General features: G+C 47.6%; 1 protein-coding gene across 1 annotated transcript in view; it reads right to left on the bottom strand.

The window, feature by feature from the left end:
• Positions 1 to 14,553, bottom strand: part of BCAP31 (B cell receptor associated protein 31) — a 38,712-nt gene that overhangs the window by 3,947 nt on the left and 20,212 nt on the right. Inside the window, exons 6-7 of the mRNA XM_053370655.1 lie at positions 5,916 to 6,042; positions 2,058 to 2,158 (exon numbers count right to left, since the gene is read on the bottom strand). Of these exons, the coding sequence (XP_053226630.1) occupies positions 2,058 to 2,158; positions 5,916 to 6,042 (228 nt within the window). The remainder of the gene's footprint in view (positions 1 to 2,057; positions 2,159 to 5,915; positions 6,043 to 14,553) is intronic.

The following is a 14,553-nucleotide window of genomic DNA, read 5'->3' as shown; positions in this document are numbered from 1 at the left end:
AGCTGTCAACTTTCCCTTTTTTTGCAGGAGATCCCCTTATTCCAATGCCGTTTCCCACTGCTTCCCGGATTGTTAGATATCCCATAGACTGTCCCTGGGACAGGTGAAGCTGCTGATCCCTTATTTTCAAATCTGAAAGTTGACAGCTGTGAACCAGACATCACTATCCCAGTCCCAAACTGCTGTTAATGAACTTGTATATAGTCCTTCACTCCTGAGTTTAAGTCCAGCCTGGGGAAAAGAAAAACATCCTCCACATCTTTGCAGGCAGTGCTGCCTCAAGTCTTGTTTTAAAACCCGAGCAGTGAGGGGCCCAGCCCCTTCCGCACTTCCTTGAGGTGGTGCCAGGCCCAGCATTGTTCCTCCCCGCCCACCTGTTATCAGCTCCCAGGTGAGGCAGCGTCTTGTGACCTGCTGCTTACGTGCAGAGAGAAACGTGGAGGGTTGTTTACCGGGCAGGATTCCCAGGCGCTGCCAAGATCCTCCCCTGGCTGGTACTCCGCGAATGGGAGAGGCTGGAGTAAAAAACCCGCAACCAAGGCTGGGCAGCTTCTCTCAGCCACTGTGTGCAGATTAGGTTACCCTGGCAACGAAAGCTGGATTATTTTTATACGTGTGTGTGTGTATGCTGTGTTTGTTGTGGGCTGGCCATTTAAAGCTAGCCAACCAGTGACACAGGGTAGGAGAGAAGGCGGGTCTGCGGCAGAAGACAGCTGTAATCCAACAGATTCAAAGCCCTCCCTTAAGAATGCAGAAAGAACCTTCATTAATGTACCAAAGCAACTCATCAACATGATCACACACACGCACACCCAAAAAATAAAAGACTGACTACTCCTTTCTTCCTGCTACAGGGGTGGCGACTTTCAGGGGACCATGAGAAGGGGGAGGTTCAGAAGCACCCACTGCATGCACAAATGTGAAACCTCCCGCAACACATTCAAGGACTGGACGGTAGAGACTGTCAGCAACAAGATTCCAGAACTTGTGGAAGGCTCTTGCTAACTTTTAAGGATATCTGATGCACAGTCAAAAGGTTTGGGGTGCGAGGGGTGGGGGAAGAGAGCACACCCCTGAAGAGGGAATCATGGGTTGTAGGACTATAAGCAGCAGGGACACAGCTCCTGCTTTCCCTGAAAGCTTAAACAACGGCAAGACACACATTTATTTTCAGTTACAGCTGAAACTTCAGAAGACTCCCCAGCTGCCCTCATCTGGAGGAAGATTTGTTCACAAAACTGGCTTTGCCCAGCGGGAGTGACCATGCCGGACTCACTGCCTCACACACAGCTGAAATCCAACAAGGAACAAAGCACAGGGCAAGAAAAAAGGATGTTCTACTTGGGATGCCTCCCTCTCAACCATTGTAAGGGCCGAACACAGCCGAAACCTTACTTCTCGAGAGTCACCCCATTCTTCCCTATTTATGCATTCTGGTAACCGGGAAGCCACCTCTCTTTCAAGGAAGAATGTCCACAGGACACTCAAGTGAAGGCTGGAATGAGGAGCTCCCCCCTTGAAGCTGGGGAAAAGAGGAAGACCAAGAAGCTTCCTTCTCTTAAAACCAAGCAGATGGGCCTTCTGCAACCAGGTGTCCTCCAGATCTTGTTGGGGTCCCACCAGCCCCAACCAGCATGGCCAATGGTTAGGGATGATGGGGACTGTAGACCGACAATATCTGAAGGACACCAGACTGGGGAAGGCTGGCATCGACGACCCTCACATTCCCAGAGCAGCCACAGTACTCATGGGACAAACACTCTCTCTTTTTTCTTTTTTCTTTTTTTAAAGGATTTTTGAGCCCCAAACCCCTCATCACACCACCACCACCGCCTTCTTCTGGCCCTGCCCTAGAACACAAACACCACTGCTCTTCCTGGAGCAAGACACCAACTCAAGCTGGAACCCGTAGAAGCCAGGGAGAGGACCGGTTTTTAGAGTTTTGGAATAGTCCAGCCAGACACAACAGTGGCCTCATGCAGATGCCAGCCAGGCCCCTCTTGACTCCCTCCCACCTCAGAACAGATATTTGCAACCCCACTTCCCTCCCCTCGCACCTGGAGCTTGGTGTGTTCATGCATCAGTCTGTCATACTCCTTGGTCAGTCCTTCGGCCTGTTTGCGCATAGCCAGGGCCTCGTTCTCTGCCTTTTCCAGGGCTGGGGGTTAAAGGGGGAAGAAAAGCACAGGTTAGAGCAATCTCTAAACATCCCAACTGACCCAGATAATCAGGCAACAGCAAGCCAAGTCACATGCATGTGTCTGTGTGTAAAAAATGGATCACTGCAGATCCTGGTTTTCCAGGAATAGAAAACCACAGACTTTTGGATCAGAGGAGGAGCTGTGATCTTCCACCAAGTTCATTCCTCTGACTTCCAACTCCATGAAAGGACTGAGGTGAGTAGTTTGATTTCTAGCACTTACTTAATAAAATTTGTATGCCTGCCTTGATCCAAAGGTCATAGGACAGTTTACAAAGTAACTTAAGGATGAAGCCATGTTCCCATCAGCTGTGGCTATCAAATGAGGATGCTATAAAGCTTAGCCACTTATTTCCCTCTTGGTCTTCAAAGTTGAGATCACTGGACAATAAGCTAGGCTGCTTCTCAATTGCCACTTTGCCCACTGCAGGGTTTTTGCTTGACCACCAGCATAGACAGAATTTTAAAAAGTAACACTCAAAGACATGGATGGTGGTTCTAGAGTGTAATTAGTACTAGGCAAGCCTGAAATAACTGATTGGATCATGTCACCACAAGAACATTTCAACTATTCTCAATAAGCTCTCATCCAAATTTTTGTTCTGAATTAGGACTGTGCTCCCTGGTCCAAATCACCTCTAACGTTCACCAGTGTTTTACTGCGGGAGTGGAGAACCAGAACCCTAACCCAAAGAATTCCCTGAGTCACTTCCAGTTCTGCTTCTTAAGATTCCTACAACCTATCATGGGAGGGGAACCTCCAGCCCACACAACAAATCAGAGGCACCAGAGGCCCTAATTGGGCCCACAGGGTAGTTTCTGCCACACCTGGAGTCACCTATGACTTCAGGTGTGGTGCAGGTAAAGCCATATCTGCAAAGGAACAATTGGGAGCCTAAAGGTGAACTCTCAGTTGCTTCTTGGCAAGAGGGGCTTGCATTCAGGGCATTTTGCATGTTGGCCATCAACGGCACAGCAGAGTCTTCCAAGCAGAGCCAATCCCTGCCGAAAGTAGAGCTCGTGGTCGTGAATTTAAATTTAGTGTGCCAAGTGCAAGCCCCTCTGGGACAGGATCCATTCTGAAGCTTGCCTTTGGCGCCAAATGCAAGCTGCACTTCCTGCACTTCAAGGCTCCGGATGCAGATAGTCAGAGAGCAACTGGCGCACGTCCCACGATAGCATTAGCATCACTGGAAGAGAGAGACACCCAAGGCTGGTTTCTATCAGATGCAGACCTAAAAGGCTTTGAGGCTCCTTAAGGAAGACTCAGAGAATATTGGGAAGATGCTCCTTCCTTCACTTTCCTCACTGGCTTCAAATAGCACATAGTTAAGCTATTTCCCCTGAGAAGTAGTGATGGCTACAATCTTGGACAGCTTTAAAAGAGGATCAGATAAGTTTGTGGAGGATCAGGCTATTCATGACTGCCAGCCATCATGGCCATTTCACTTCCATTGCCAGTTGCTGGAAATCACAATAGGGGAGAGAGCTGCTGTTGCACCCAGGTCCTGCTTGCAGGCTTTCCACAGGCATCTGGTTGGCCACTGAGAGAACAGGATGCTGGAATAAATGGGCCATTGGCCTGATCCAGCACATGGGACACTTTCCTCATGGAGGACCACCGTGCTAAAGAAACTGAGAGCTTCTGGGCCAGAAGAACAAGTTGTGCCAAATTTGGCAGCTTTCCTGTGGCTTAACAAATAGTACCATTTGGGTGTTAGACTGGAGAGAAGGAACAAAACGCAGCACCCCTTACAACAGCTATAAAAAAAGAGGGCACACTGGAAGAAGAGACAAGAGATCAGTTCAACCCAGGCATGCCCAGCCAAACACCCCCTGCACCCCCCAAAGAAAGAAATCTGAGCCACAAAGTAATAATTCAAGAACCTTAAATAATTCAACCAACTTAAAAGGTATATTGAGCAATTCTTGTGTGCCTAGTGTTGCACACTACACAACCAATTACAGTCCTGCCTGGCCACTGTGCCATTCACATGGGGAAGGGGGAGTCAAAGAGACGCTGGGAATGTTACACAAGCCCACCAAGAACTGAGAAGGTCGGAAGGGCAATTGACACCCAAAACTTCCCAGCTCCAGGATTCCTCCAGCACTGATGTCAACCCCTCTAGTTTGCCAGCTCTGGAAATGAGCCCTGAAGAAGCTGCTCAGACTGGTTGATACTGCAACTGAGAACTGGAGGCCCCCCCCCCAGTGTGTGTGTGGGGGGGGGTTTCAAACACATGCAGCATGAGGAGAGAGAGTATCCCATTATGTCATTGCAAGGTTTTAGAGTAGTGTGCAAAGACCCTGCCCTGCTACCCTAAAAAAGCTTGCAACGTTTATTTGGAGTTGGAGTCGTATTGGAGTTGGAGTTCTTTTCACACACAGAATTGGTTTTAAATTGTTTGCATATCTACTATACAAACAATTATAGTAGACATACAAACAATTTTCTTGGAGGACACCTGGAAAATCGTTTGTCTGCTTCCTATGCATCTGGACACTGTGAAGATACCGCAATCCAATTTTGCATTATGGTTCTTGAGGTCAAGTAACGGGTTTTTCATCTATCGGGTCCCAATCTGAATCAAGATGGCAGGCTGAATCTTACAAAACAGTGTGGATTTTAACCACTGATTTCAAAATTGCACTCAATTTGATGATGTTTCTTAGCATTCCCAATCATTGTTGGGTATGAGCTTGACAGTATAAAATAGTTTACATACAGAATTGTTTGATTGTCTTTACTGCGAAATCAGATCAAGATATTTTATGGGAAGCAATTAATCAACTGAATCAAAGAAATAAATAAATACATTTGACTGTGGAGGAGAGGAGGGAAGGGTTTAGCAGTGGTGAAGTATGGTGCCAACAGCACCAAACAGCAGCATTCCCTTCCCACTGAGTGACTGTGCTCTCTCACACATCTCCCACCCATCCCAGTGGGGCTTATGCAGGAGAACTTTCCACTTGACTGTGCGCCACAGCTCAGAGCAGCATCACCTACACTGCTGCCAGAATCAACCACTTCGCAGGAGGCTACCTGGGACCAATGTGAGCAAGTGCCACTACAGCAGCCTATGCTGCATGTCAACTGGGACAGGAGAGAGAGGAATGGAGAATTTGTGGTTGTGCTGGACTCCCACCATACCTGGGCATTGGTCATCAGGCTGGGACTGATGGGAGTTGTGACAAAGAAGGTGTAAAGAAGTCCCAAACCTGCCAGTGTGTGAGTGCACCAATTAGTTGTCCCCATCATCATTTCCCTTTTCAATAACTAGAGAGACCAATTCCAAAGTTGGACATTGCTTTGTAGAGCAAGGAAAACAGCATCCTCACAACTATAGAGAACCAAAGTGTTTACAAACAAACTCTTCAGGGCTCAGTCCATCTATTCCCAAAGTCTGATGCCAAGTGAAGTATTTTTAAGCAGGAGGGGGGGGGGACAGAATTCTGAGATTGTACATGAGGAAGGTGCATGGCTGTACAGTTCTAGAAGTATAAATAGATGGTGTATCACCCTTTCGTCGGCATCTAGCCCGGATGATCCAGCTGTACCCAAGTGGGATGTGGGGGGAGAGGGATAGTCCAGGGTCTCTAAGAGGTCATGCCCTTTCCCTATGAGTTACTGGGCAGTGGCATCTACCACACAGGGTCATTTTACAGCCAGGACTGGAGGGGGCATGCGCTAAACGTACTCCACCAAGTCTCTCACCTTTCTTTGTGGAGGCCAGCTCATCCTTCAGTTTTTTCACTTCACCCTGCAGTGCTTTACTCTCTTCTTCACCTCCAGCGCCTTTGGTGTCCAGATCTGTTATTTTAACCCCTGCTTGCTGCAGTTGCTGAATAAGAAGAAGGAAAGAAGGTTAGAGGACACAGGAGAAATCAATCCATCAATGAGAAATAGCTTGACGCAAGATTTAATGTGTGTGTACAGACAAACCCCTGTCCTGTACACGGTCAGCTGGCTTTTATCCTGACCCTTTCCCCTAACCTACCTTGCAAAACTTCAGTGTCAACCCATTTCTAGGACAATTGACACAGCCAAAAATACTAAATAGGCAAACCACTATTGCAGAATCCAAAGAAGCAATTTTGGGATTCCTCTTTAGCTCAGAGACCAGGGGCGGCAGCAGCGGCTGCCTGGAGGACTCCCAAGGAAAGGGAGAGGAGAGGAGAGGAGGCTGAGGGAACGCTCCACGAGGGAGGGTGTTTGAAAAAGGGTGAGAGGCTGCCAGCACTGCAGACAAGGAGTGACATAAATGGGCTCCTGAGCCCCACAGGTGTGCCACAGAAAGAATGCAGTTGTTTAAGGGAGCCATAGACTCAGAAAGGTTGAAAACTTCTGCTCTAAAGGGATGGTCAGCATGACATTCAGAGGTCTACAATTTCCCTTGGCATGGCAAACACACATCTGCTGAGCATGACAAGTCTCCATGTTTCCTTCCAACCTGAGAGCTAGAAACCTCGCAGAAACTGGTACCCATTTGATGCTGGGCTTCCCAAGAGGAGAAGAACTATAGTGAAGATGCCCCTACCCCTCTCCTACTCTGAGGCTGAACCTTGGGCAAGGGGCAAAATCCCTGTCCTCATGCTTTGAAGGTCAAGGATTGGACCCTTCCTGCTGCAGTAATGCATGGCTTAGCAACCAAGTCATCAAGTATGCAGAGCCATCAAGTTTGCAAACACAGATGCAGTGGTTTAGCATGGGGGGGGGGGTCCACAGGGGCAGGTGTCCTGGGCACAAAATTTCAACACCAGATGCTGCCTCATTACAGCTGCATGCTTCCATCACTGGGCTCCACTGAAAATGGCTTTTCCATGCGATTCAGGAAGTGACCTCTCCAGATAATGGAATGACTCTACATCTCTCTGTGATCCCCTGGGTGACACGGATGCCGTTAGGCAGTTGAATGCACATGCATCCATTTCCCTCCTTCCCACCCACCCCTGTGCGTGGCCCCAGGCACTGGCAACCCATGCTACACCACTGCACAAACAATCCTCATATGAGAATGGGGAAGCTTAGAGTGAGGCCTGCCCAAGACCAACCAAGAAGCTCATGGATGAAGCAAGATCTGACCTGGGGTCTACCTATTGGAGGACCATGGGCAATTTCATTTTTACACAACAAAATGCCCCATTTGAAATACCTATATCTTGCTTTATAGCCCAGAGATGCTCTCAAGAAGTGGCTTACGAAAGTTTTTCAACTAGGATGATTTAGGCTCTCGCCCTTTTCTATTGCCAGGCAGCAGCTCCCACCAAAATCCTTTTGCCTCCAAGGAGCAGGGAGACAGCTGCCTCTTGCACACAGCCTGTGGTTGGATTAGCTGAGAATCACCTGCCATGTTCCACAAACTTCCCAGCCACCTCATTTCCATCCTATCACTTTCTCCCTTTTTTGATGCATATGAAATGCCACCCTGAATCCTGTCGTTCTCCTAACATTTCTTACTTTGGAAAAATCTCTGAAGGAAAGTATCCCATAATAACCAGTCAAACAATAGGCATACTGCCTACACACCCCTGGAAATGCCAACCGCGAGTGTATAAAACAACGGATGTTGCTTCTGGGCAGTGCAAAGGGAGCTGGATAAGCCCAGGACAGAAAAGGGGACATTTTACTAGGCAAAGAGAAACCTGAGATTTTGGAAGAGAGAAATGGCTGCTGAAAAGACAAGGCATGGGGGTGTGAGGAGGAGAATCTTTCATCCTCAAACTGAGCCTCCGGGGGGGGGGGGGGCGGTTTGCATAAGCTTTCTCCAATCATGGTTCATCTTATATGAGAAGAAGCAGTTGTGATTGCAAGCACTGGCATGACAGGCACAAAAGCGACAGCCTGACATTAGCAATGCTATGTATAGAAAAAATGTTATACAAGACCTTCAGAGCAGCAGAGATGCCCAAGCCTGTGGCGCACGACACGACAGCAACTGAAGCTGGGTGGAAAATCAGCACAGACCAGAATGAAGCGCTTCTTCACACAGAACAGTTAAAACTGTGGAATCCGCTACCACAAGGTGGTTTTATGGAGAATGGAGCCTATCAAAGCCACAATGTCTACGTTCTGCCTCCACCGACACAGGCAGTGAGCCAGGCGTCCAGAGAGGCTGCTGCTGTGCCCAGGTCCTGCTTTTGGACTTCCAAAAAGCATCTGGTTGTGAGATCATCATCATTTTATTTGTATGCCGCCTTTTCACAGTTAGAAACAATGCTCAAGGCGGCTTACAACATGACAAGATTTATATAATTACAAAAGTCATAAACAATAAATACAGTGGTACCTCGGGTTAAGTACTTAATTCGTTCTGGAGGTCTGTTCTTAACCTGAAACTGTTCTTAACCTGAAGCACCACTTTAGCTAATGGGGCCTCCCGCTGCTGCTGGGCCGCCGGAGAACGATTTCTGTTCTCATCCTGAAGCAAAGTTCTTAACCTGAAGCACTATTTCTGGGTTAGCAGAGTCTGTAACCTGAAGCGTATGTAACCTGAAGCGTATGTAACCCAAGGTACCACTGTAAACCACATCAAAGATACACAACCAAATGGAAAACAATTTCCACATAAATAAAAATCTAAAACTAAGATTACAGCATTAATATCAGTTTGAAATGACATAGGTAAAAAATAACAGCAATTAAAAAAAGAAAAACGGAGCCCTCTCTGCCCAGCTGCAGCGCCAGCAGTCCTTGATGGAGCCCGTCAAGCGCCGCCCTAGGCCAGTTGGTGAGTGGCAGGACTGGGGCCCTCAGGCGCTGAGCAGGGGAGTCCTCCTGGGTAGCCTGATCCAGCAAGGCTATTCTTAATGCCCTCAAGTGTGTTTATATCCTATGCCCTCCATTTCTGGAAACCCCTTGCTTCTCTCCACTGCTCAAGTAAAAGGGACCAAACCTTCAATGGCGCAGGCGCTGCCCTGTGGAACTCCTTGCCAGTAGATGTTTCGCAGGAACTAGCCCATAGGTCTTTTGAAAACCATACCATTCTAAGCCAGATCTTTGTAATATGAATTCTCTTTTTTAACAAATCAGGGTTTACTGGTGTTTTATCTGTGTTTATGCTTTCATGGACATTTTGTTGATTTTATTCTCATGTTGTATACCACATTTCTCTCTCTCTCTCTCTCTCTATATATATATATATATTTATACGCACACACAGAGAGAGAAAGAGATTCAAAATACACAAATATTCAACTGTGTTGCACATACAACTGCTCCATTGCCAATTCAAGGGCCACTGAATCTACTTTCACAGAAGTTACAACATGCATGGATTCTTAAATTCAAACTGCTTTCAAAATGGCAACCTAAAAATATCCTCCCTCGTGTTCTGCAGCCGTTATATGGAGATGTAGAAAGTGTGCATCTGCTCATGCCTGTGTTTTGCAGGATGACACTATTCCATCAACCAACTTCAAAGGCTGTGTATTTGCTTCCCACCAGCTACAACACATTATTCCAGCTCTCCTGTGACAATATGAAAAAGTAGAAATCCTTCAATGGTATATAACTGCACGTCTGCGGTAGATCACTGGCTCCCCCCCCCCCCCGGCCCAAAGAAGTTCAACTACTTTTGCTCCTCTAAAAAAAAGCTCAACATTTTTGCCCTGCACCCCCCCAAAACAGGGGCCCCCCTTCCCTTCCTAAAAAAAGGGCCTTCCTTCCTAAAAAAGTCAACAACTTTGACCTGCACCACCTCAAAAATGGGGATACTCTTTGTGGGTAGATCACAGTCTCTTGGGAGTTGGCGACCCCTGCTATAGGCGATGTCCAACCTCAATCATGCTGAGAGTAACCCACTGAAATCAATGGAAGCTTATGTCATTGAATTTGTTGGTATTAAGCTTTGAGTTCACACATCAATGTGAGAGCCAGTGTGGTGTAGTGGTTAAGAGAGGTAGACTCGTAATCTGGTGAACCAGGTTCGCTTCTCCGCTCCTCCAAATCTGCTGGGTGACCTTGGGCCAGTCACACTTCTCCGAAGTCTCTCAGCCCCACTCACCTCACAGAGTGTTTGTTGTGGGGCAGGAAGGGAAAGGAGATTGTGAGCCGCTTTGAGACTCCTTAGGATAGTGATAAAGCGGGATATCAAATCCAAACTCTTCTTCTTCTACCAAGTAATTGGGGGCCAAAATGAAGGACACAGAATCTTTTGTTAAAACTTCCCTGCCTGGTTACCTTGAAGAGACTGACCTGCCACACCCAAGAAGGGGCTGTTTATAAAACTGCCTTAATCAAACAAGAATAGAAGTTTGACCAGTTCCCGTTGTCTTTAGAATACACAGTTCCCTCCAACTTGGCTGGCCTTAAGGAGCCAGGAATATGGGCTGAGTACACACTACACATTGAAAGCACATGACGTCCCCCAGAGTCCTGGGAACTGTAGCATACCCCCTCACAGAGCTACAATTCCCAACACCCAGCACCTACAGTTCCCAGTATTCTTTTTTTGGGGGGTGGGGAGGGAATCATGTGTACACAGCCAGTTTTTAGAGAAACTTCTGCTTTCACTCGATCCTCTTTGCACACCCCTCCCAAGACATACTGCAACAGGGCCAGCATTCAAGAAAGTGACCTGCCCACCTCCCTCTAGGTTAGGGTGGGTTCCCTGTGGCCCCTTCACATGCTGTTAAGCTAGTCCAAAGGAAGCCTGGAAGGGGTTCCCACCAGCCCCCGTCAGCAGATCTAATGGTCGGGGGTGAAAGGAAAGCAAAACAAAAAACAAAGATAAAAAAAGAAAAAAGAAAAATCACGCCTACAAAGAAAACCATATTGTCATACTAATCGTTAACATTGACTTCCTTCCTTTGTTCTGAGACCTCATAGTTTTTAATCGTTCTGTATTGTTGTGTCTAGTGTAGATTACCTCTATCTTGCACCATTTTTCAATTTCTTTAACCCTGCAAAGCTTCATTCATTACATCCCGATATACTTACTCCAGAACAATGTTTTTTTCATATATTCTTTAACACAATCCCATTCTTTTACTAATTTTTGGTCCGATTGTCCCCTTAAGAATGCTGCGAATCTTGCCAAATATATATATATTCACAAAATTTGATTTGCCATTCTTTTATTGGTAGGATTTTTCCCCCTTTCCATTTTTTTGCAATGAGCATCCTGGCTCATTGCAGGATGCTCCAACTCTCCACTTCTAAGCTTCTATGAAAATGAATGAGAAAAGGGGGGATTTCCTCCCAAACCGGAGTCCCCATCCTGTGGTGCAGAACCTCCCCAAGCAAAATTCACAAGAGATGACTTTTAACTGGAATAGAAAAGTCTATTCCAAGCCAATCTCTAGCTGTGCCAGTCTGTAGTGCCAGAGAACGGGGGGGAGAGGAGCTCTCCAAAAGCAGCCGCAAGGGACTGGGGCACTATCAAAAGCCCAAGTCATAATCACCGCCCTTGAGCAAGGTTTGCATTTTTATCTTTGCATCCTGTTTATGGCTACAGATTGAAGACACACCAAAGCCGATACATTCAACCACCACCCTACTATCCAGAGGGTCAAGGCTGTCTTGCTAATGCACAGTCCTTATTTTTATTTGACTCCATAAAAATTATTGCCATATTTAAGGCAGTGCCCTCATGTCAACCCAGTGTGGTGGGGCTTGCCTGCCCCATATGGCGGGTGGTGGCTTAAAACACATAAGGTTTGAAGGCTCTTTGGTACACAGGCAAATGTGAGGCCTCTCGCCCCGCTGCAAATGGAAATTCCATGAATTTCCATGCTTATTTTTATTGGTTAGAGAGGAGAGAAAGTAGGGCTGGGCCTCAGAGGAGAAAAGCTGGCAAGGAAAGAAATTGCATGAAAGGGAGCTGCCCCCAGGTTGGAGCCCCACCCCCCAAAGCTGAAACTTGAGAATGCAGGGGCACTTTCACCTGTTTTGTCCATCATGCGGTGGAAGGAAGCCTGCTCTTCTTTTATTTTCTAAGGAAATCTGGATTCTGCATTAGAAGCTGCAGCTGCCGTGAATTCCCAGAAACTCCAACACACTTGCCATGCGACAGAGCTTGCCTTTCACAGCCGCACTCTCCACGTGAAGAGGGGGTGGGGAAGACCTGGGATCTAGTTCAGGATTCTTATGAAGCAAAGCCGAGGTTCTCAGAAGTTTAAAGGCCTTGTAGCTGTAAAGACTGTGGGACTATTTAGCAAGCCTATGTTTAGCGAACTTAAAAGCTCCCAGGTACCTTTTCCTTTTGCAAGGGAGAGGGGGAAGCAGATGGAAACAAAATATTTCAGGTGTCAGGGTTTTACAGACTTTTCAGACATTACAGTGGTACCTCTGGTTGTGAACGGGATCCGTTCCGGAGCCACTTCTGCACATGACGTCATTTTGCACGTCTGCGCATGCGCGAGCGGCGAAACCCGGAAGTAACCCTTTCTGGTATTTCCGGACTGCCGCGGGACTCAATCTGAAAAGACGTAACACGCAGCGTTCGCAACCCAAGGTATGACTGTATTTGTTCCCTCAGGGCAAGATGGGTGTGAACAGGCCTCGGGCACCCGTGCTCAAGTAGAAGGGTGAAAAATCACTAGTGCAGACTGGTTGTTACCGCTTTCATCATTTAAGTGCAGGACTACACAGCGCCCTGCTTCATCGGGGTGCCTTTCCGTTGCTGCCAGCTAACACACGGTGTTTTGTTTTTCAAAAAATAAATGCACAGTGAACTCTACAATTCAAAAGCTTGCAGAAACACACCCAGCCACCCTAGAGCAACGGTTTCTGGTCTCAATGAAAGTTTGCCATTGAGAGTGACTGGCCAGCCAAACTACACTTTCCTCCTGTGTTACGTCTGAGTAGACATGTGCACAATTGTACTGCAGTGAATTCTTATCTCCCACAGAGAAGGAGAGATGGCGCAGCCTGTTGCAAAGTTCTAACCTTTGCCTTCGGTGGGGAGGAGAGATTCCATAGCACGCACCCACACTCACTGTGTAGTATTATTTGCAGAAAATGATTCCTAGGGACTACCCTGATCTCATAAAAACTGATCACAGGAAAAATGCATCCTGGTTGCTGGGGAAAAGGAATGGAAACTACAGGAATTCCAAGGACCTGAAAATAAGTCTGAAGCAGAAAAAGAACACAGAAGAGGAAGGGGAAACAGCAACTCTTTAGACCACAGGAATAACTGGTGTCCAAACAACTCATTGGCTAAAATGGTTGGAGCAGTCAGTCCAGCTTGTTTCACAGAAATTTCTTAAGAGGGGTACCTGTATATTTTGCTTCCCATTTCTCTGTCTAGAAGGGCAAGAGACTTGCCTCTTTAGAAAAAGGAAAGCTCAAGAGTCTGGATCCCCTGCCCAAAGGCACCAATGAAAGCCTCTCCAGATGCCACCTTGCTTGTGGGTGCTGAGTTGGTGACCCCCACCATGTAATATTTCTCCTGGCAGAGCACAATGTCCTATACCAGGGATGGAGAACCTGGCACTCCATATATTTCTGGGGGGAAACTCCCATCAGCCTCAGCTAGCATGGCCCGCAGTCAAGCATGATGGTGGCTGTAGTTCAACACCAGTTCAGGGGGCCGCAGTTATAGTTTCCCTTTGCAAGATTGTCACAAGCACCATGCATGATGCTGAAAGGTTTGGGAGTTTGTTTTTAAAAGAACCAAGCAAGAAGATTTCCAGTGGTCAGAAGGTAAGGCTTCAGAGGAGCTTAGCTCCTTCATTAGATCATCCCAGTGTTTTCAAGGCAAAAAATCAGCAAAGCTATTTGCCATCCAGGAGATGGGCGGGCCACGGCCCCGGCACACAATCTTGGAGGGGAGCAAACCAGCATCTCTGCCGCGCCCTGCCTGGTTCCGGCAGTGAGGACTGGGTGAGTGCCAAGGGCAAAGAGCACCCTCTGTGCCCCTACCCTGCCCGGCACATGAGCACCTGCCTGGCAGCGTTCAGCAGCAAGAGCTGGGCGAATGCGCTCCACTCCCACTGGTGAGCATTTGTGGCACCCCTGGTTCTGGCAAATGGCGCTATACCCCTGCCCAGAAGAGTTTGGCCTACAACACCTCTGCGCTCTCGCTGGAGGGAGGCAATTCCAGGAAATGCAGAAGAAGCGTTTTGGATTTGATATCCCGCCTTTCACTCCCCTTCAGGAGTCTCAAAGCGGCTAACATTCTCCTTTACCTTCCTCCCCCACAACAAACACTCTGTGAGGTGAGTGGGGCTGAGAGACTTCAGAGAAGTGTGGCTGGCCCAAGGTCACCCAGCAGCTGCATGTGGAGGAGCGGAGACGCGAACCCGGTTCCCCAGATTACGAGACTACCGCTCTTAACCACTACACCACACTGGCTTGGAGGGGTCACCTGCTCTGCATGCAGAAGGTCCCAGGTCCAATTCCAGATGTC

This window comes from Podarcis raffonei, chromosome 17 (genome assembly GCF_027172205.1).
Source record: "Podarcis raffonei isolate rPodRaf1 chromosome 17, rPodRaf1.pri, whole genome shotgun sequence".
Lineage (NCBI taxonomy): Eukaryota > Metazoa > Chordata > Lepidosauria > Squamata > Lacertidae > Podarcis > Podarcis raffonei.
The sequence above is the reverse complement of the archived record's forward strand: the minus strand, read 5'-3'. Positions and strand labels throughout refer to the sequence as shown.